General features: G+C 41.6%; 1 protein-coding gene across 1 annotated transcript in view; it reads right to left on the bottom strand.

The window, feature by feature from the left end:
• Window positions 1-22,401, bottom strand: part of cacna1c (calcium channel, voltage-dependent, L type, alpha 1C subunit) — a 1,035,639-nt gene that overhangs the window by 237,830 nt on the left and 775,408 nt on the right. The window contains exons 26-27 of the mRNA XM_080190924.1: window positions 12,236-12,382; window positions 7,870-8,071 (exon numbers count right to left, since the gene is read on the bottom strand). Coding sequence (XP_080047050.1) covers window positions 7,870-8,071; window positions 12,236-12,382 — 349 coding nt within the window. The remainder of the gene's footprint in view (window positions 1-7,869; window positions 8,072-12,235; window positions 12,383-22,401) is intronic.

The following is a 22,401-nucleotide window of genomic DNA, read 5'->3' as shown; positions in this document are numbered from 1 at the left end:
TCTTTGTTCTTGTATCATCCTTGGGGAATCCTGTTGCAAATGCTTTAATGCTCTTATATCCTTCATTTAAGAATATGTATATGCATCTCTGATAATCCTGCAAAGAGGAATTCTTATTCCATTGGAAAACAAAACACAACTTAAAAATTATGGTTTTTCCAAATACAATAATGAGAAAATTTCTCAGAACTATACCCACTTTGCTGATGTTATTTCACTGGAAGTGCAGTGGAAATCCCATTTAAACAAAGGCAATTTTTGAAATATAGGGTGAAAACCTTTTAAAAAATATTTTGTCATGGTGTGGGCATCACTGGGAAGGGCACTATTGTGGCCATCCCTATTTCCCTTTGAGGCTTGCAGTTGGCAGTGCTGCTGCAGTGCTGTTAGAGATGAAATTCCAGAATTTTGACCCAGTGACAGTGAAGGAACCATTATGCATCTGCAAACTAGAATGGTACATAACATGGAAAAGAACATGCAAGTGGTGCAGTTCCCATATGCCTGTTTACTTCATTCTTCAAGTGGTAGTAGTCATAGGTTTAGAAGGTATTGTCGAAGGAGGCTTCACAATTTGCTGCAGTGCATCTTGTAGATGATATACAATGCTATCACTATGCGCTGGTGGTGGTGAGAGTGAATGTTTAAGTTGGTGGATGGGGTGCCAGTCAAGCAGCCTTTTCTGTCCTGATTGGTATTGAACTTCTTGAACGTTGCTGAAGCTACACTCTTCCATGCAAGTGAGAATTATTCCATCAAATCTCAAACTTGTACCTTGTAGATTGTGATCAGCCTTTGGAGAGTCAGGAGATGAATTACTTGCTACAAAATTTCCAGCTTCTCACCTGCTTTTGTAGCCACAATATCTACATTGCTGGTCCTGTTACTTTTCTGGTCAAAGGGAACCCTTAGGATATTGATGGTGGGGGTTTCAAGAGTGGCAACATCTTTGCATGTGAAGGGGGGATGATCAGGCTGTCTCTTGTCAAAGACGTTCATTGCCTAGCACTTATGTGGTATAAATGTTGCTTGTTGCTCATTAGCCCAACTGTGGACGTTGGCCTGGTTTTGTTGCATGTTGATACAGACTGCTTGGGTTAGATTTTATGGCTAGGCTACAGCTCCCAACATTGGAATTAGAAGCAAGTACTGCTTCCATTTGGGCATGGATTGGCTGGCCACAAATAATTATCTGCTAGCCTGCCAATTAACAGTGAGGAGACATGGGGACTGACCATTGAGGATGTGGAGTTTGGTAGGTATCCACTTGCACTTAGATTCAGCGATAAAACCTGGTGAGCATAGCACAAATGCCCCTGAGCACTGGCAAAGGTCTTGACAGCTATGTTCACTGACAGTTGGAGGACTGGTAGAGGCCAGGGCAGTCCTGAGCACCAGGCTGATGATGTATTGTTAGCAACATCACAAATTTTGCAACTGTAGCATGAGATAAACGAACATCTGACAAACCTTCCAGAATCTACGTTAATCCATGCGTGAACAATGGAGGAATCTACCTATGCCAGGTTTCTGGGTGTGTGATTGGCTTCCTACGTGTAGAGATTAGAGATTCTCATGAATAGATAGATCTACTAGACCATTCAGTAGATGTTAGAAATTCAAGAGATCTACATGCCATCACCTTGTCCATGATCTCTATGCAGTAGTAGTAAGATGAGAGGGAACTATATGCTTGATGCCTTCACTAGGTCCTTGTGCACCTGAGGTCAAAGGGGAATACAAAGATGTCTTAGAAGGAAGAGTGTTAACCTTCTGCATCTGAGGGCTCCCCTCAGGAAAGTCCTGCTCTGTACAGCAGCTCTTCCTCAGCTGTTACTGTCAGCAGTGCTTCAAGTAACCGCAACAACAGAGGAGGGTTCTGCATCTGTGCAGGAACTGCTCAGCATGCCAGGGCCCTCCCGGCCTCAAGCAGCCACAAGATAGCTCTCAAAATAATCTCAACATGAGGATAGCAAAGTCAGTAGTCTGCCTCCACCTGAGTTGCAAGTGACGGGGAACACCACGTAGGAACACATATAAGAAATTTAAGAACAACAACTAGCTGCATTTAGGGTTCATGGTGAATATATTCTCAAAATGTAAAGCATTGTGTTTCTTATGCCTTGGACGGTGGACCCTCTCTGTATGGTAGCTTCTCCTGCACTGAGAAGTACATTGGTCATGTACTTCTCTATGCCGTTCACCTGTGTTCCCACCCTAAGGCAGGCTCTTTTGTTAGTCCAGAAGTTGTTAATTTTTCTTTGCCTGAACCTCTCTTGCTTGCTGTGCTGCTCTTCAACAGGTGTCCACAGCAGGTGGCTTCTCCCAATTTGCAAGGCGTTTTATCCAAATTGCTAATTCCTCTGCCCATTTCTTCTGCTTAAGTGCCAATGTCCCACTAGGTGGTATGCCCCCATAGTGCTAGCATCTTATCCTATCTTCATTTGGTGTTGCTTACTGCTACCTGGCATCACACACTGACTCTCATAATGGCTGCTGGATAATGCCAAAACTGAGCTCCCATTTACATTCTGCTTACTTTTAGGGTTAAAAGTTCCCTGGTTACCCACTGCCATCTGCAAAATTGAGGAATCTTATAAAATTGTTCACAATTGGCCAATTAATTGCCTTAATTACTTCCCATTTCATCCATGTGTGATATCCTCACATCATGTTGTTGCCGTTGGGAAAATGTGGAAACAACTTGAAGATCATAAAGTAGTCCAGTGGAGAGAAGGCCCTTCAGCTCATCGAGTCTGCACTGACAATAGCTAGCACTGAAATCGTGCTAATCCCATTTTCCAGCACTTGTCCCAATTCCTTGAATATTATATTTGCTCATCCAAATAAATACCTTTTAAAGGTTGTAAGGTTTTAGACATCCCAGGCAGTGCATTCCAAATTCCTACAACCCTCTGCCTGAAAAATGTTTTCTCAAATCCCCACTGAATCTCCCGTCCCTTAACCTAAAACTGTTTGCCCTCATGATTGACCCCACAACTAAGGGGAACAGCCACTCCCTGTTCTCTCTGTCCATACTCCTTATAATCTTATACACCTCAATCATGTTCCCCCTCAGCCGTCTCTGTTCTAGAGAAAATAATCCAAGCCTATCTAGTCCCTCCTTATAGCTCAAAAGCTCCATCCCAGGCAACATCCTGGCCAATCTCCTCTGTACCCCCCCTAGTGCAATCACATCTTTCCTATAGTGAGTTGACCAAACTGCACACTGTACTCCAGCTGTGGGCTAACCAACATTCTGTACAGCACCAACATTACCTCCTTGCTCTTATACTTTATGCCATGACTGATAAAAGCAAGTGTCCCATTTGCCCTCTTAATTACTCTATTCACCTGCTCTGGTGCCTTCAGGGTTCTGTGAATAAGTACCCTAAGATCAATCTGTTCTTCTGAGCTGCCTGGTGTCATGCCAATCATTAAATACTCCCTTGTTTTGTTATTTCTTCAAAAGTGCATCACCTCACACCTATCAGGGTTAAATACCACATTGATAGAGTTGCACTACAGGCCCCTGAATAGTCAGCGGGAAATTGAGGAGCAAATATGTAAGGAGATTATAGATAGCTCCAAGAAAAATAGAGTGGTAATAGTCGGAGATTTTAATTTTCCCAAGATTGACTGGGACAGCCATAGTATTAGAGGGTCGGATGGAGAGAAATTTGTTGACTGTATTCAGGAGGAATTTATCATTCAGTATGTGGATGGCCCAACTAGGGAGGGGGCAAAACTTGGCCCCTCTTGGGAAATAAGGAAGGGCAGGTGACGAAAATGTTAGTGAGGGATCACTTTGGGACCAGTGACCATAATTCTGTTGAGATAGGTATGGAGAATGATAGGTCTGTCCCAAAAATTAATATTCTAAATTGGGGCAAGGCCAATTTTGATGGTATCAGGCAGGAACTTTCAAAAGTTAATTGGGGGAGTTTGTTGGAAGGAAAAGGGACATCTGGTAAGTGGCATGCTTTCAAAAGTGTGTTAACCAGGGTTCAGGATAAACACATTCCTCTTAGAGTGAAGGGCAAGGCTGGCAGAAGTTGGGAATCCTGGATGATTTGGGATATTGAGGCCTTGGTCAAGAAGAAGAGAGGTACATGACATGCATAGGCAGCTGGGATCAAGTGAATCCCTTGAAGAGTATAGGGGGTGTAGGAGTAGAGTTAAGAGAGAAATCAGGAGGGCAAAAAGGGGACATGAAATTGTTTTGGCAGATAAGGCAAACGAGAATCCAAAGAGCTTTCACAAATACATAACAAGGGAGAGAGTAGGGCCTCTTAAGGATCAACAAGGTCATTAATGTGCGGATCCACAAGAGATGGCTGAGATCCTAAATCAATATTTCTCATCAGTATTTACTGTTGAGAAAAGCATGGATGTTAGGGAAATTGGGGAAATAAATAGTGATGTCTTGAGGAATGTACATATTACAGAGAAGGAGGTGCTGAAAGTCTTAAAGTGCATCAAGGTAGATAAATCTGCGGGACCTGATAAGGTATATCCCAGGATGTTGTGGGAGGCTAAGGAGGAAATTGCGGGTCCCCTAGCTGAGATATTTGAATCATCGATAGTCATGGGTGAGGTGCGTGAAGATTGGAGAATGACAAATGTTGTGCCTTTGTTTAAAAACAGCTGCAGGGAAAAGCCTGGGAACTACAGGCCAGTGAGTCTCACATCTGTGGTGGGTAAATTGTTGGAAGGTATTTTGAGAGACAGGATCTACAGGCATTTAAAGATGCAAGGACTGATGAGGGACAGTCGGCAATGGCTTTGTGAGTGGAAAATTATGTATCACAAACTTAATTGAGTTTTGTGAAGGGGTAACCAAGGATGTAGATGAGGGCAGTGCAGTTGATGTTGTCTACGTGGAATTTAACAAGGCCTTTGACAAGGTACCGCATGGTAGGTTGTGGCTTAAAGTTAAATCTCACGGGATCCAGGGTGAGGTATCTTTGGATACAAAGTTGATTTCTTGACAGAAGCCAGAGGGTGGTTGTAGAGAGTTGTTTTTCAAACTGGAGGCCTGTGACCAGTGGTGTGCCTCAGGGATCAGTGCTAGGCTCACTGTTATTTGTCATTTATATTAATGATTTGGATGAAAATATAAGGGGCATGGTTAGTAAGTTTTGCAAATGACACCAAGATTGGTGGCATGGTGGACAGTGAGGAAGGTTATCTTCAGTTGCAGTGGGATCTTGATCAATTGGGCCAGTGGGCTGATGAATGGCAGATGGAGTTTAATTTAGACAAATGTGAGGTAACGCATTTTGGTAGATTGAACCAGGGCAGGACTTACTCAGTTAATGGTAAGGCGTTGGGGAAAGTTACAGAACAAAGAGATCTAGGGGTGCATGTTCATAGCTCCTTGAAAGTGGAGTCACATGTGGACACAGTGGTGAAGAATGCATTTGGCATGCTTGGTTTCATCGATCGGAACATTGAATACAGGAGTTGGGACATCTCGTTAAAGTTGTACAAGACATTGGTAAGGCCACACTTGGAATACTGTGTGCAATTCTAGTCACTCTATTATAGAAAAGATATTATTAAACTAGAAAGAGTGCAGAAAAGATTTACTAGGATGTTACCGGGCCTTGATGGATTGAGTTATAAGGAGAGGCTGAATAGACTGGGACTTTTTTCTCTAGAGCATAGGAGGCTGAGGGGTGACCTTTTTAGAGGTCTATAAAATAATGAGGAGCATTGACAAGGTAGATAGTCAATATCTTTTCCTAAAGGTAGGGGAGTCTAAATCTAGAGAGCATAGGTTTAATGTAAGAGGGGAGAGATACAAAAGTGTCCAGAGGGGCAACTTTTTCACACAGAGGGTGGTGTGTGTCTGGAACATGCTGCCAGAGGTAGTAGAGGCCGGTACAATTTTATCTTTTAAAAAGCATTTAGATAGTTACTTGGGTACAATGGATATAGAGGGATATGGGCCAAATGCAGGCATTTAGGGTTAGTTTAGGGGTTTTAAGAAAAAGGATGCATGGACATGCTGGGCTGAAGGGCCTGTTTCCATGCTGTAAACCTCTATGACTCTATGCCACCGATTTGTCCACCTGACCAACCCATCTATATCTTCCTGTAACCGATGACCTTCTTCTTCATTACAAACCACCCTAACCATCTTGATTTCATCTGCAAACTTGCTTATTGTTATCATCTATATAATTTACGTGCATAACAAACAATAAGGGACCCAGTACTGAATCTTGTGGTATGTCACTAGACACCAGCCTTCAGTCACTCAATCAGCCTTCTAACACCACCCATTGTGTCCTATTACTAAGCCAGTTTCAGATCAATTTCACCAAGTTTTCCTGAATTCCATGAGCTTCAACTTTCTTAATTAATCCCCCATATGGGATCTTGTCAAAGGCTTTACAAAAATCCATGTAACTACATCAACTGCACTTCCCTCATCCACACACACAAATACATTTTCAAAAAATTCTACCAAACTTGTCAGGCATGACTACCTTCTGACAAAGTCACATTGACTATCCCTAATTAACCTAAATAGAGATTAATTCTCTCCTTCAGAAATTTCCCCAACAGATTCCTTAATACTGAAATGAGACTCACCAGTCTATAATTTTCTGATTCATCTCTACCACCCTTCTGGAAAATTAGAACTAATTAGCCATCCTACAGCATTTAGGCCGTGGACAGAGAAGAAATAAAAATTTGAGTGAGAGCCCCTACAATTTCCTGTTTCTCCTCCCACGGCATCTTGGAATGGAATTAATCCAGGCCTGGCAATTTGTCTACTTTTAAGATGTTGGGCTTCTGGTCTGATATCTTCCACCACCACTACTGCTGCTGCTGCCTTCAAGCCATTCCCAATAGGCCCGTAATACCCTGGCCCTTTATTTGACTCTTAGTGTGGTCTAACAAAGGCTCTATAATAATTTAACAAAACGAGAGACAAATTATTTTTGGGTGGTAGCACAAAACAGACTGAATCTTATTGGCAGCCTCTTATATATCCACCTGATATTCACTTTAATTGACATTAAAGTAGCTGAATAGACAACAAGGTGTATAATAGATGACCAATATAGAACTGCCCAAGTCAAATTTGTACCCAAACTTTTGTGTCTTTCAATTATTTTCCTTGAGAAATGAACCAGAATGATTTATTAGCATTTTTTATAATCTTGTTAACTTGCATTGTTAATATTAATTATTTGTGATTGTACATTTTTAGGTCCATTTGCTCCTCTACTCCATTTAGATTCTTACTGTATTTTCCAAAAAGTACGTGGTCTGCTTATTTTTCTAAGGAAATGGCAGCGCCACACACTTGTCTATATTGAAATTAAGTTTATATTAACATGCCCATCATGTCTGTGTTGTTCTTTGCTAGAACAGAACAAAAGTAATCTCGCTGCATGTTCTCTCCCTGCCAATGCAGAAGGTTAAAGGTAATTGTGGGGACAAAATGAGTTTAGGTAGTGGCCAAATTACCATGGGTCATCCTGTTTATCATTATTAACATTCTGACTTTTATGTTTCAGAGCAGAGATCATTACTATCCATCATCCAGATCAGATACTGTAATTTCAAATCAGTGAATTGCCTCCAACCTCTGCTTTTGCTGGTTTGGGATGCTTGACATTGCAGAAGCCATCATCTACCACTGATGCCCATTTGCATGAGTAACACATTTATCTGAAATAGCTAAACAGTGGTCACAAAATATTTTTTATCAGTTTATGCCATGCATTAGCAGCTGCCAAAGGATCTATTTATTGATATACTTTCTGAAGTGTAATCGCTCACACTATTTATTTCAGATGATATATATATAACATCGACTCTACTTTATCCATCAAGCTTCTTATTCACCTGATTTTTGTCCAGTTCACAGTTTTTGTATTCCTGCTCCCCCTGTTCCTGAAATGTGACAATGACGAAACCTACAAAAATATTCATCATGAAGAAGGCAATAACGATGATATAGATGATGAAGAAGATAGATATTTCCACTCTGTAGTTGTAAATTGGACCAGCATCTTCTGTATGAGAATCAATGGCTCGATAAAGCAACCTGCATGAATAAGACAGGAGAAGGTTTTTTTTCTTCTTCATTCTTTTCTGGGGAATGGGCATCACTGGCAAGGCAAGCATTTGTTGTCCATCCCTAAATGCCCTCAAACCGAGTGGTAGTTAAGAGTCAACCACATTGCAGTGGATCTGGAGACATATGTAGACCAGACCAGGTAAAGATGGCAAATTTCTTTCCCTAAAGGATGGGTGAACAATTGACTACAACAATGGTTTCATTGTAATTCCAAATTTTTACTGAATTTAAATTTAACCATCCATGGTGGGATTCATTGGGACCTCTTTAGGGGCAGGTGTGACCTGTTCAGTAAAGACGGGTGGCACTTGAATCCCAGGGGGACCAATATCTTGGTGGGAAGATTGGCTAGGGCTACTGGGGGGGCTTTAAACTAGAAAGGTGGGGAGGAGGGAATAGAGATGAGGAGACTGAGAGTGAGGAGGTTAGCTCCCAGGTAGAGAAGGACTGTAGACAGTATGAGAGGGAGGTTAGACGGGTAATGGAGAAGGGAAGTGCCCAGACTGAGGGTCTGAGATGTGTCTATTTTAACGCCAGGAGTGTAGTGAACAAAGTAGATGAGCTTAGGGCGTGGATTGCTGCTGGGGGATGTGATGTGGTGGCCATTACAGAGACATGGATGTCCCAAGGACAGGACTGGGTACTTCAGCTGCCAGGATTCAGATGCTTCAGGAAGGACAGGGAGGGGGGCAAAAGAGGTGGCGGAGTGGCACTGTTGATCAGGGACAGTGCCATGGCTGCAGAGAAGGTGGATGCAGTGGAGGGACTGTCTACGGAGTCTCTGTGGGTGGAAGTTAGGAACAGCAAAGGGTCAATAACTTTGCTGGGTGTCTTCTATAGGCCACCCAATAGTGACAGGGAAACAGATCCTAGAGAGATGTAGTAATAACAGAGTTGTCGTGATGGGAGACTTTAATTTCCCAAACATCGACTGGAATATCCCTAGGGTAAGGGGTTTGGATGGGGAGGAGTTTGTTAGGTGTGTTCAGGAGGGTTTCCTGACACAGCACGTAGATAAGCCACGTGGAGAGGAGAGGAGAGGCTGTACTTGACCTGGTGCTGGCTAATGAACCAGGACAAGTGACGGATCTCTTGGTGGGACAGCATGGGGATGGAGATCATAATTCTATCTCCTTCATGATAGCATTGGAAAGAGATAGGATCAGGCAGGCTAGGAAGGTGTTTGTCTGGAGTAAGGGGAAATATGAAGACATCAGGCAGCCAGTTGGACGAGTAAACTGGAAGGAGGTGTTCTGGGGGAAAAGTACTGAAGGAAGGTGGCAGATTTTCAAGGAATGTTTGATTGGAGCTTTGCACAACAATGTTCCGATGAGACTAGGAGGTTTTGGTAGGTTGCGGGAGCCGTGGTGCACGAAGGTTGTGGTGAACCTGGTCAGGAAGAAAAGAAAGGCGTATAAAAGGTTCAGAGAGCTAAGAGATGTTAAGGATCTAGAGGAATATAAGGCTTGTAGAAAGGAGCTTAAAAAGGAAATTAGAAGAGCCAGAAGGGGACATGAGAAGGCCTTGGCGGGTATAATTAAGGAGAATCCCAAGGCGTTCTACAAATATGTGAAGAGTAAAAGGATGAGAAAAGAAGGGATAGGACCAATAAAAGGTGAAGGGGGAAAAGTCTGTGTGGAACCGGAAGAAATGGTAGAGGTGCTTGATGAGTACTTTGCCTCGATATTCACGGTGGAAAGTGATCTGGGAGGTTGTACTACAGGTTTGCGGCAGAGTGAAAAGACTGAGTACGTGGATATTAAGAAAGAGGATGTGTTGGAACTTTTAAGTTCTATCAAGATAGATAAGTCGCCGGGACCAGATGGGATGTACCCCAGGTTACTGTGGGAGGTGAGGGAAGTGATTGCAGAGCCCCTGGCAATGATCTTTGCATTGTCGATGGAAACAGGAGAGGTTCTGGAGGATTGCGGATGTGGTTCCTATTTTCAAGAAAGGGATCAGGAATAGCCCGGGAAATTACCGAACGGTGAGTCTGACCTCAGTGGTTGGTAAGTTGTTGGAGAGGATTCTGAGGGACAAGATTTATGAGCATTTAGAATGATCAAGAATAGTCAGCACGGCTTTGTCAAGGGCAGGTCGTGCCTTACGAGCCTAGTTGAGTTCTTTGAAAATGTGACTGAACACATTGACGAAGGAAGAGCGGTGGACGTAGTTTACATGGACTTCAGCAGGGCGTTTGATAAGGTCCCCCATGCAAGACTTCTTGAGAAGGTGAGAGGGCATGGTATCCAAGGGGCTTTGGCCTTGTGGATCCAGAACTGGCTTGCCTGCAGAAGGCAGAGAGTGGTTGTGGATGGGTCTTTTTCTTCATGGAGGTCAGTCACCAGTGGGGTGCCCCAGGGATCTGTTCTAGGACCCTTGCTGTTTGTCATTTTCATAAATGACCTGGATGAGGAAGTGGAGGGATGGGTTAGTAAGTTTGCTGACGATACGAAGGTTGGTGGTGTTGTGGATAGTCTGGAGGGATGTCAGAAGTTGCAGCGTGACATAGATAGTATGCAAGACTGGGTGGAGAAGTGGCAGATGGACTTCAATGTGGATAAATGTGTAGTGGTCCATTTTGGCAGGACCAACAGGATGCAAGAGTACAATATCAAGGGTAGGACTCTTAGCTGGGTTGAAGAGCAGAAGGATCTTGGGGTCCGCGTCCACAGGACTCTTAAATCGGCCTCGCAGGTGGAGGATGTGGACAAGAAGGTGTATGGTGTACTGGCCTTCATTAATCGAGGGATTGAGTTTAGGAGTCGGGAGGTAATGCTGCAACTTTATAAGACCCTTGTCAGACCCCACTTGGAGTACTGTGCGCAGTTCTGGTCGCCTCACAACAGGAAGGATGTGGAAGCTATTGACAGGGTGCAGAGGAGATTCACAAGGATGTTGCCTGGATTGGGAGGCATGCCTTATGAAGATAGGTTGAGGGAGCTAGGTCTCTTCTCCCTGGAGAGACAAAGGTTGAGAGGCGACCTGATAGAGGTTTATAAAATGTTGAGAGGAATAGATAGGGTGGATTCTCGGAGGCTACTTCCCAGGGCTGAAATGGTTGCTACGAGAGGACGCAGGTTTAAGGTGCTGGGAAGCAAGTACAGAGGAGATGTTAGGGGTAAGTTTTTCACTCAGAGGGTGGTGAGTGAGTGGAATCGGCTGCCGTTGGTGGTGGTAGAGGCGAACTCGCTGGGGTCTTTTAAAAGACTTCTGGATGAGTATATGGGACCTAACGGCATTGGGAGTTACAGATAGTTCTATGGCTTGCTAGGTATAGATGTGATCGGCGCAACTTGTGGGTCGAAGGGCCTGTTTGTGCTGTAGTGTTCTATGTTCTATGTTCAAACCTGGGTTCCCTAGGTTTCTGGATTACCAATCCAGTGATAATCTCACCAAGCCATCTGGGGGGCTTCAATGGCCAGGATAAAAAAAATCTAAATTTTATTTTGACGTATGATTTACTTAATTTTCAAACAATAAATAACCTTTGCTGGACTAGACAGTAATGCCAGAATCAAAAATCCACAGATCTTCTGATGTGGTCTTACCACAATTCCAGCATGAGAGTACCAAAAGAGCCACTTAGCCAAGAATTTGGATACATTGGGTTACACCGGATTGTTGGGAATTTTACAAACGCAGCCAAGTGGTGGAGCCTCTGTCAACTGCACAGGAAAAAAGAGGACTTTTGATGTTCTTGGCCTCGATTAGTCAGGTGCACCACTAGATGCATCACTATTGGCCAGTTGAACAGAGACCCCAAAGAAGAAGATCTACACTTAAAATTTTGAAAGAAGTTTATCCAATATATAATTGGGGTCATTTTGAAATTCTTTCTTGAGAGGGTAAACAAAATATTCCTTGCATTCATCAAAGATAGTAAAAGTGGAAGAATATATAAAGGACCCTTAATCTGACACTGTCAGTTGCCTACCACCCAGGTTAAATTATAATGAAGTGCTTAGTCTTAAATTGTATCGATTTTACTGACAACTATATGACAAAGGCTAATTTTTCAGTCATCATACTTCAGTCATCGCCGTGAGATGATTTAGACATTAAAGGTTCTATATAACTGAAATTGTTGATTTTGAATCTCCTAACACACATTGACACTGTTGTACTTACTGTGGCCATCCTTCAAAAGTTGAGACAGTAAAAAGAGCCATCATAGCAGAGGGGACATTATCAAAGTTGAATTCACTATTCTCCCATTTCCGTTCTCTTATCAGTGGCTGATTTACATCCCCATCTTTGTACAAAATATATTGGCCTCTATTAATAGAAAATAGATATAGTTATAAATTTGCAAAACTTATACCTTACTTCCCAAGATACATCAATATTTTTTATTTCTCTTCAGGATTTTAGTAACATTCTTTCCTGCTGCAACCTGCACCAACAGTGCAGATATTCACGTTGTTTCAAGTTGCTTCTGAGTCAGTTACTCAGAGATACACAAGAGCAGCCTTGGGACACTGGATTTTTTTTCTCTAACTGTGGAGAGGCATAGTTGTGAGAAAGCCGACAGTTGCTGTTTCTGCCCAAAAGGGCAAAAAGAAGATCATTGTATTTCTCAACATTCCTAAATACTTCTGACAAGATCCCACATGACAGACTGTTTAAAAAAAATTAAAAGCTAATGGGATCCAAGGGAACGCAGCAAGCTAGATATAAAAGTTGCTCAGTGGCCAGAAACAAAGGGAGTAATTGTAGATTTTCTTCTGTGATTGGAAGGTTGTTTCCAGAGGGGTTTAGGTTTGGGTTAAGTACTAGGTCCTCTATATTAATAATGATTTGGTCAAAATGTGGGGAGCATTATCAGGAAGTTTGCAAAAATTGGCTGCGTAATCAATTGTCAGAAGGATAGCTGTAGATTGCAGGAAAATGTCAATGAAGTGGTTTGATGAACAAAAAAGTGGCAAATGAAATCCTACCTAGAGAAGTGTCAGGTGATGCATTCAGGTCAAACAAGTCAAAAGAGAGGTATAGAGGAAACATGGAACATTGCAGTGAATGTCCACAGGTTCCTGAAGGTAGCAGGACGGGTTGACCAGATGGTTAAAAAAGCAAATGGACTCCTTTCATTTATTAGTCAAGGTATAGAATATAAGAATAGGGAGGTTAATTATATATAAATGAGGGATCCCCACATTGGGTTCCACAGAACCTGGAACCTCCCAGGGGTTCTGTGGGAGGCCAGATTGATTGTTACAATTTGAGTTTTGTGCTGAATAGATGAGTTGAAAACAGCCCAAATTCAAATTGTATCGATCAGGGTGAGCACAGAGGAGTGATCGTGAGAGCAGGCCCTGTGAGAATGGGAAAGTGGAGCCTGCAAGAGAGGAAGAGAATGAGTGAGTGTGTGTGTGCGAGCGAGAGGAGAGTGAGTGTGTGAGATGAGTGAGTGTGTATGTGTGTGAGAAAAGTGAATATGTATAAGATGAGTGAGCGACTGTGTGTGAGATGACAGTGAGTGTGTGTGAGGGATGACAGTGTGTGTGTGTGTGTGTGTGTGTGTGTGTGTGTGTGCGTTCCATATGAGAAGCCAGCATTCCAGCAGCACTCTCCCTATCTGAACCAAAGGAGCAGCAACATTCCTCCCAATAAAAATTACAAAACAATAAGACCTTTGTACATTTTTAATAAGAAACCTTCTTAATCACAGTAAACCTATACATATAAGAAATAGAAAGGAGAACAAAGAGCAATATAACACAGGAACGGGCCCTACGGTCCATTAAACCTGCGTCAATACGCAATTTCTATCCCTCTGTTCGTCACCTGTTCATGTGTCTATCAAAATATGCCTTAAACATTGCTTCCACTACCTCCAATGGCAGTACGTACCAAGCGTCCACCACCCTCTGTGTGAAAAACCTTACCCGCATGTCTTCCTTAAACTTACCCCCCTCACCTTAAACCTGTGCCCTCTTGTAGTGGATCTTTCCATCTTGGTTAAAAAGCCTATCCACCTTATCTATGCCTCTCATAATTTTTGTAGACTTCTAGAAATTAGGTTTTTGTATGTTTGAACCTATTGCATGAAAATAAAAATTTTATTTGTGATGTGGCTCTTCAACACAATAATCAGGTTTCTCAGGGATTCCTTCAGTACTCTTTCAAGGCATTTAGCCTTGAATGCAAAAGCATTTAGACAGTTACATGGATAAGATTGGTATACAGGGATATGCGCCATACGCAGGCAATTGGGATTAGCTTAGTGGTTTAAAAAAAGGGCGGCTTGGACAAATTATGGCAAAGGGCCTGTTTCCATGCTGTAACCTTCTATGACCTCTAAGACTAAAAGGGTTCTGTGGCTGGAACATTTCTGAAACCCTGGTATAAATTATCAGTTAGGCCACAATTTGGGGGACTGTGTGTAGTCCTGGTCATCTCATAGAAATGGTGTAATTTTATTAGAGAGGGTATTGAGAAGATTTGAAAGGATATTGCCAGGGCTGGAAAAATGCAACTATGAGGAAAGATTGGATAGACTGGGAGCAGAGAGGAGATTTGATTGAGATGTTTAATATCACAACTAACTTGGACAGAGTGGAAAGACCTATTTACCTTAGCAGAGACTAGGGGGCATAGAATTAAAGTGATTGGTAAAAAGATCAGAGGGAATATGAGGAAAAACATTTTTACCCAGACAGTGGTAGGGGTCTGGAACTCACTGCCCAAATGGGTAGTAGAGGCAGAAGCCCTAAATTTGTCAAAAGGTGGCTGGGTGAGCACTTCCTTTATCTACAGGGCTATGAATTAAATGGAGTTAGGCTGAATGGCTAGTTTTTCCACTGATGCATACACAATGGGCCATGTAGCATTTAAATATTTTTTAAAAAAATGGATAATTTAAAAGTGGTTTTCATAGACTATTCAAGGATGAAAAAAGAGTATAATTATTTTTATTGGGAAGGAAATTAAACTCTAGAAGCAGCAATTACATAGCGGGTGATCTTAATGACTCATCCTGTCAATTGATCAGTGTGGCGAGCCGATAAGATTGGGAGAGAAATGGAAAATCGGGTTTGCACCTAGTTTTTCACCTCTCATGATGTTTTGCAAGTGAAACTGGCTTTGTGCCATAAAGAGCACAAAGCCGATTTCAATATTCAATACTTCATTTAAATGTAATAGTGAGTCCTGGATGCTACTTTCTGGCTTTACTTGCCGTTATCTGCTCACCAGTCGACGTCTTCATTGGCCAGGATGATGTTTGGTCCCCACCAACATGGACCAGACGTGATGGCCTCATCGGTGGGAATGGAGGCTATTGAAGCCCCAACGGGCTTCAATGCTAGGCTGGACAGTGCCAGCCTAGCACTGCTCACCTGGCACATGGCACTGCTAGCCTGGCACCCAGGTACTAACCACTGGGCACCCTTGCACTGCCCATTGGTGGTAGGTCTCAGTATCTGTTGGAAGGGGTGGGGGACAAAAGTTACAGGAGATCTCCCATTTCAACTCAGCCTCATGCTCTCATACCCACACCTCCATCCTTGTTCTGCTACAATGCTCCAGTGAAGCTCAATGTACACTGGAATAACTACACCTCAGCTACTGATTAGGCATGTTACAGCCTTCTGAACTCAACACTGAGTTCAACAACTTTAGTTTGTAAATATTCCCTCGATCCTGATTCCCTTCTTTTGTTTTCTGTATTCAGTTTCCCTGGCTAGTCCCAATACAACTCATCCCTTCCCCAAATGGCCACTGTGCCTTGTACAGTTTTGTTCCCACTGAATACAGACCTCTGTTTTTCCTATTAACACATTCTGTTATCTTTCCTACTATTAACAGTCTTCAGTCCCTGTTGGCACCTTTAAGGGCCCTTTTGCCTCATGTCCATGACATTTTTACCAATTTGTCCTGGGCTCCAACTTATCACTGATTTCCATTCTGCCTGTTTCCAAATATATAATTTATCACATTTCTATCCCTTTTCAGCTCTATAGATGGTCAATGGACTTGAAACATGAACAGTGCTTCTCTCTCCACAGATGTTGCTAGATCAGCTGAGATTATCCAGCATTTTCTATTTTTATGACTATTTTTGCATCATGCATTTCTTGGGGCACAAATCATTCCCTCCAACAGAGATAAAAGTTCATGGAAATGTGCTGATTTTTCATTTTTGATGATTTCAGGTGAAACGCCATTGCCTTCTGCTAAGATTGTCACTGGCCTGTTGAGCTCTATTATGGAGGGCTCATTGTTAAACTCCTCCAAGGCAAGAAAATCTGGAATGGTGCTGAGGACACCGCATAGAGTGATGATCATCCTTGACTATGTTTTCTAGGCAGCTGATCTGGTCACTTTCGGGTATGTTGTTTTCTTGACTCCTTCATACATCCATTTAGCATCCCAGATTCAACATGCAGGTTGTATACTGTTGCAGAGTTTCAACCAGTATCGATTAGCACAGTGCCAAGTCTGCAGTGACTTGTTTCTGACAGCTTTAGGTTTTGTTTGTCGGGGTCTTGTAGTACATGATAGTGGTAATTGGCTCCATTTCAGTCCAATAAGCCTCAAATCAGTCAGCATTCTTCTGATCTCTTTTCCTATATCCATGATGCACAAAGTTAAAGATGTGGTCTGCAGATAATCATGCTTTGACACTACAGTCTAGCCTTGGGCATTGTTATCTGAAAGAGCTTGATTGAGGACATTGAGAAACTGCTGGGTCCTTTCTGGGTCAGTAGTCCAGCAAGTGTTAACCCAAGGGTGACTTTTCTTCTTGGAGTGGTATAGTTTTCTTGGCTGAAACCCGGCCTTGCTACACACTAAGGAGTGGTCAGTATCACAGTCAGCAATGCGATAGCTGCGATTGATGAGTCATTATTGAGGGTGGTATGTCTAGTGATGATAATAAGGTCTAGCTGGTGCCAGTGGCATGATCTAGGACATCTTGCTGCAATGTTTAATTTGGAAGTAGCTGTTTGTCAGAGAGAGGGCATAGTAACAGCATAGCTCTCACAACCTCTGTCCATTTTTGCTGATCTTGCCAATTCCCTGGTGTTCTTTTCAAGATGTGTTGTTGATACCTGTAGCATTAGGGTATTTGGGATTGGAAGGATTAATATGGGACTAGGAAACAGTATCACTTGCATTAATATATAGAAAGTCACATGGGAGCAGTAGAGCATAGTGAGCCTGGTAGAAATTGGCATGAAAATAGCACCCAGTCAGGATTTTACCCTGCAGATATGTAAATAGTTATGCGTTATTAATAAACAACTGTTGTTCAGCATACACACTTCTAGACCTCATTGTGAGACAACAATACCCACTATTGGGTTGAAATCCCCTTTTATGAAGAATCATAAAATTGATTCTTGACATCTGGGGTGGAAATGAATGTTGGTGCATAGATGCACAAGAGATTAACTTGTTGACAAGCAAGTGTAAGAAATCTCTCTGAGCTTTCTGTGCAGGGTTCAATTGTTGCAAGTATAGTATTTTTTACTGCGAAACTTACTTCAGGCCCAGATGTTGTCTCAGCTTTTGCCTGCCAGATTAACATTGCATTTTCAGGGATTCACTTTGAGTGAGCTTAGTTTCATGCAGCGCAGCACTGTCCACATTGAGCCTTAAAAGTTCTTTGGCAATCTGTCTAGAGTGCATCATCAACCTGCAGGAGGTCATCAGGAAGCCAGGATACATGGTCCTTGTCAATGCAAAAGACTAGTGTCTTCTTTGTCTTGCCCAGTGCATAAATTAGCAACCTGTCTGTTAAGAGATAAATCTCTACGTTCCAAGCACCCACTGAAGTGAGCAGGCCTGGTGGGACAGTATCTTTTGACAAGGGTATGCCCAACTTGAGGCAGATGCTATCCAAGAAGACATAATGACTTCTCCCACATTCAGAAATAACACACTGCTCTTGTGCTGCAATCAATCAAATAAGAGCTTATATCTGGTAACTGTTTCTTCCCGTGTCGTGCCAACAAAAATCATGCAGTTGGAGGGTCTTTTCCAGAGCACATGCTTGAGTAAATAGTATGGAAACTCTGAGTTGTTCAAGTATCAGTAACTCTTCCACTTGGCATTGCTAGTATTGTCCAAAGGAAAGGATGAAACTAGTATTGTTTGGTGCCTGATCTGCTGCTGGAGATGCTGGAAAGCTGCCTGATGACAGGTTACCACCTATAAGACTCTGCTCAGGATTTTCTATCAGGGTTTGCTCCCTTAGCTTTCTTCTCTTCTGAGACACCCACAAGACAGTAGGGTTATATACCCATAGTTGGAGATTGGGTTTGTTGGCACCAGGGCAAACCACACATTGATGGTCCTGCATTTTGCAGATCTGGAGCCTTTGAATGCCCTGTAGTTTAACCTGGGTCCACGCAGTACCCAGTTTATGTATGTCACCACAGTGGAGCACTATAGGCTTGCAGGTGAAAAGGTGGGAGAGGCTTATGCACTCGGCTCTCTTTGCAATAGTTCTACCACTAGCAAGTGGTCAAAGCTAAAAGCAAGAGGTGACAAGCAGACTGCTGACTATGTACCACCCACTCTGCTAAAATGCTTGATGCATTGCATCAATGGAGACACAGTTACTTAGCATTCACTGTTTTTTTTGTATAACCAACTTCAGTTGAAAATGTAACTACTGTAAAAACTAAAGGGCCTATTATTTAAATAATTCACTTTCTCACTTTAAAAGAAAAGTCAAAATTCATAGTGCAGATCATAAATATACTATACCATTTGTTTAAGTTGTTAAGAATTTTCATAAAATTCATGGTCTGAAATTGGGGGAAGAAAAGTATTCTATTTGGAAAGATTAACAAAAATTCATAAATTTTCTTAGAAATAATTAAATTAAAACACATATGACAAAACTCCCCCATCTGCATGCAAGTGTTGGTTCTAAAATTAATGTTCACATCTCCTGAATAAACAAACAAATCTAATTCCTGCTTGTAAGAATTCAAAGAACACAATGCACATTTTATACTGAAAATTTAGCATCAATGAAAAGTGATTTTCAATTTGCAGTATTGCCTAAAATCAGCATACAGGTGGAGTCACAGTCAACCAAACTCTGAAACCAAACAAAAGGGAGATTCCTGGGTTTGACACCACATTGAGTGTAATTCAGTGTGGTGTCCTGTCTAGTTCATCACGTGATCATGAGCTCTTTTTCACCCCCAGGCATTTTGTAAATTTATCTGGCCTCAATTTAAATGTTTAGAAAAAGGAACTTTCCCTATTCTCTCTAAACATGAAGATTTCTAACTCCTGGGAAAAAAATTGAACATCCAAGCATGCCCAGAACTCTCTCCTGGAAAGGACAAAGTTGGTCAGCTCAGGTCAGTGGAAGGAATATTTTAAAAACACTATGATAACTAACATCAACGTTGCTCCATCTTCGGCCAATGGTGAGATATATTGAAAATGTGATTTAACTGATAATGACCATTTTCCCCCTCATTCTTAAAGATGAAATAACTGTGTTTCATATTATGACCCATTCTAACGTTTCATCCAAAAGCAGGAGAAATTCATTCTTGCTACAGATGCATGCTCCAGGTAAAATTAACCTGAGTGCATTAGCAAACTGTCATAAAGGGCTTCTTCAAAATTATTTTTGAGAACAAGTGTCTATTCTGATCTGCCGAATCATTCCCATTTCTTTACTTTTAAGGTGAATGCATTTTCAATATGGATAATCAGCACTACTTAAATATCAGTAAATAGTAGCAATCTGATTCAGTTCACTAAAGGTGTGTGGTTTATAGTTGACTAATGGATAGTGATGTAATTCACTGCAAAACAAATGACATAAAGTTGTTCTATTTGCAGCTTTTTCCTTAGTCAGCATTAGCAATGCATTCCATGAAATTATCCAAACATCGTTAAATTCCAATGCTTTTAATTTGTTTCTGCATTTAACTTTGACACACTCCAATTAAAACCTGTTTTAAAAATAGATTATGTGGCACTTGATAGTTTAGCTCAAATTGTTAATCTCAAGGTTTTTTTTTCCAATTTTTTTACTATTCTAGTCACTGAGCTTCCGGCAATACTATGTTTCTCCCTCTGGGCACACAAGATTACTCTGGCACACTGCTAGTCCACTTGAGGCCACTCACAGGATTACCTTGAGGTTCATTTGCAAGCTCTACGGGTGGAGTTTTTGCTTTATTTCGTGGAGTGTGGCAGTGGGTGGGAAATGCAGTGTTGAAGCCGCTAACTTGAACGGCTCCAACGTCAGCTTTCTCCACTATATTGTTGGGGACAGAAAACAGATAAAACCAAAGAACGGGTCCAAGATGTAACGTTGTCCTGCCAGCAACTTAGTTTTTTAGTGATCAGAGTGCTATTTTTAAAGACCATCCCAGTGCACAAAAGTTAATATGGAACATCAACCCCCACCTCTCCATGCATCTCTACCCCAACCCCCGCACAACACTGCCACATTGCCTGAGCAATGCTGGGAGCAGCACCCGGGTAGTTCCTGGCCATAGCCTTGTCCCCTCTGAGTGATGCACTCTTCTGAGCTTTTCTGGGAGGTCTTCCTGTCAGAAGCATCCTTTGGGGAACCAGTTTTAATTCAAGCCGGTTTGCACCCATGCTGATGTGAATGGATTTTCCTTCAGGAGATGATTCAGGCGTAGAGGCCTGATAATGAGGTTCAAATGTATTATAATTATGTTCCCAACATTGAATGTCAGAATTCCTGTTACATCACTGGTGGGGGTAGAGACAATCATAGTGAGACTTTCCACCAAAGTAAAACGCTATTTGGCTGTCTAGCGTGATTTTCCGTTCCGTCAACAAACCTGCACAAAAAGGACAGAAGTGGAAAATCCCAGCCCTTATCTCCTCTTCACAACGTATTCTCCCACTTATCTTTGAGCTATCGGCAAATTTAGCAACTATAAATTCAGTACTTTCATGCAAGTCATTGATATAAATTATAAAGTTGAGAATCCAGCAGTCATCTTTGTTGCATTCCACAAGTTACAGCTTGCTAAGCTGAAAAAGATCCATTTATCCCTACACTCTGCTTCTTGTTAGCTAACCAGTCCTTTATCCAAGCTAATATGTAATCCCCTAACCATGAGCTCTTATTTTGTAGTAACCTATGATGTGGCAACTTATCAAGCAACTTTTGGAAATCTAAATACAGCATATGTATAGGTTCCCCTCTATTCAGAAGGTCTGTTCCTTCCTTGGAGAACTCTAATAAATGGGTGTCCTGCTATATTAACCACAGAAGTTAGTATGCAGGTGTAGCAAGTGACTAGGAAGGCAAACAGAATGTTGATATTTATATCAAGGGGAATGGAATATAAAATTAGGGAAGTGTTGTTATAGTTGTCTGACACTGCATCTTTTCTATTCTATCCTTTAACTTAATTTCCTAGATCACTTTTAGTTCTATCTTCATACCCTTAAATATGTCTTTGTACAAGTTTAAAACACTAGTCTTAGACCTCCACTTCTCACCCTCAAATTGTGTGCAAAATCCATGTTAAGATCTCTGCTACCAAGAGACTCATTAATTGAGCCTGTCTCATTGTTCATTACCAAGTCTAGAATAGCCTGCTTTCTGGGTGACTCTGGAATGTGCTGTTCTAAAAGATTATCCCAAATACACTCTACAAACTCATCTTCCAGACTTTCTTTGCCAATCTGATTCATCCAATCTATATGTACATTAAAATCACCCATGACTGTTGCAGTATTATAAACCCCCATGATTTTTCCTTAAATACTCTGTCCTACAATGTAATTTCTGTTAAGGGACCTATAAATTACTCCCACAAGTAACTTCTTACCTTTAATATTTCTTATCTCTAAACTGATTCCACAGCCCGGATTTTCCAACCCCACTCTTGACTTTTGGTAGGACCAAATTATCCTGGCGATAGATGGGGCTGGAAGATCTCACTCTATAACTTGATCTTTAGAACTAAGATATTTTTTCACTTTTATAGATATAAAATAAGTAACTAAATAGTTGGTAGGCCAAGTCATATACTGTGCTATGATATATAGATGGATGTATTGGGTCTTTAATTAGTTCTAATAATGGACTGATTAAAATGTGAAAATACTTATTAACCTTATTGTTTATAGTTTTTTCTTGTTAATCCAGTAACTGACAACATTTTTAAATGAGTTGAGATATGACAAGTGATACTTTGCAATTGTAATGTTCCAAGTAATATGAGTAAACTTTTTTGCTTAAGGAATCAATACACATAGGCAGTAAATTTTACAGTTCTAGGAACTGGTCCTCAAAGTGGTGCATGAACAGCATATCAATTACATAT

Source organism: Carcharhinus amblyrhynchos, chromosome 6, assembly GCF_965287045.1.
Source record: "Carcharhinus amblyrhynchos chromosome 6, sCarAmb.v2.hapA, whole genome shotgun sequence".
NCBI lineage: Eukaryota > Metazoa > Chordata > Chondrichthyes > Carcharhiniformes > Carcharhinidae > Carcharhinus > Carcharhinus amblyrhynchos.
The sequence above is the reverse complement of the archived record's forward strand: the minus strand, read 5'-3'. Positions and strand labels throughout refer to the sequence as shown.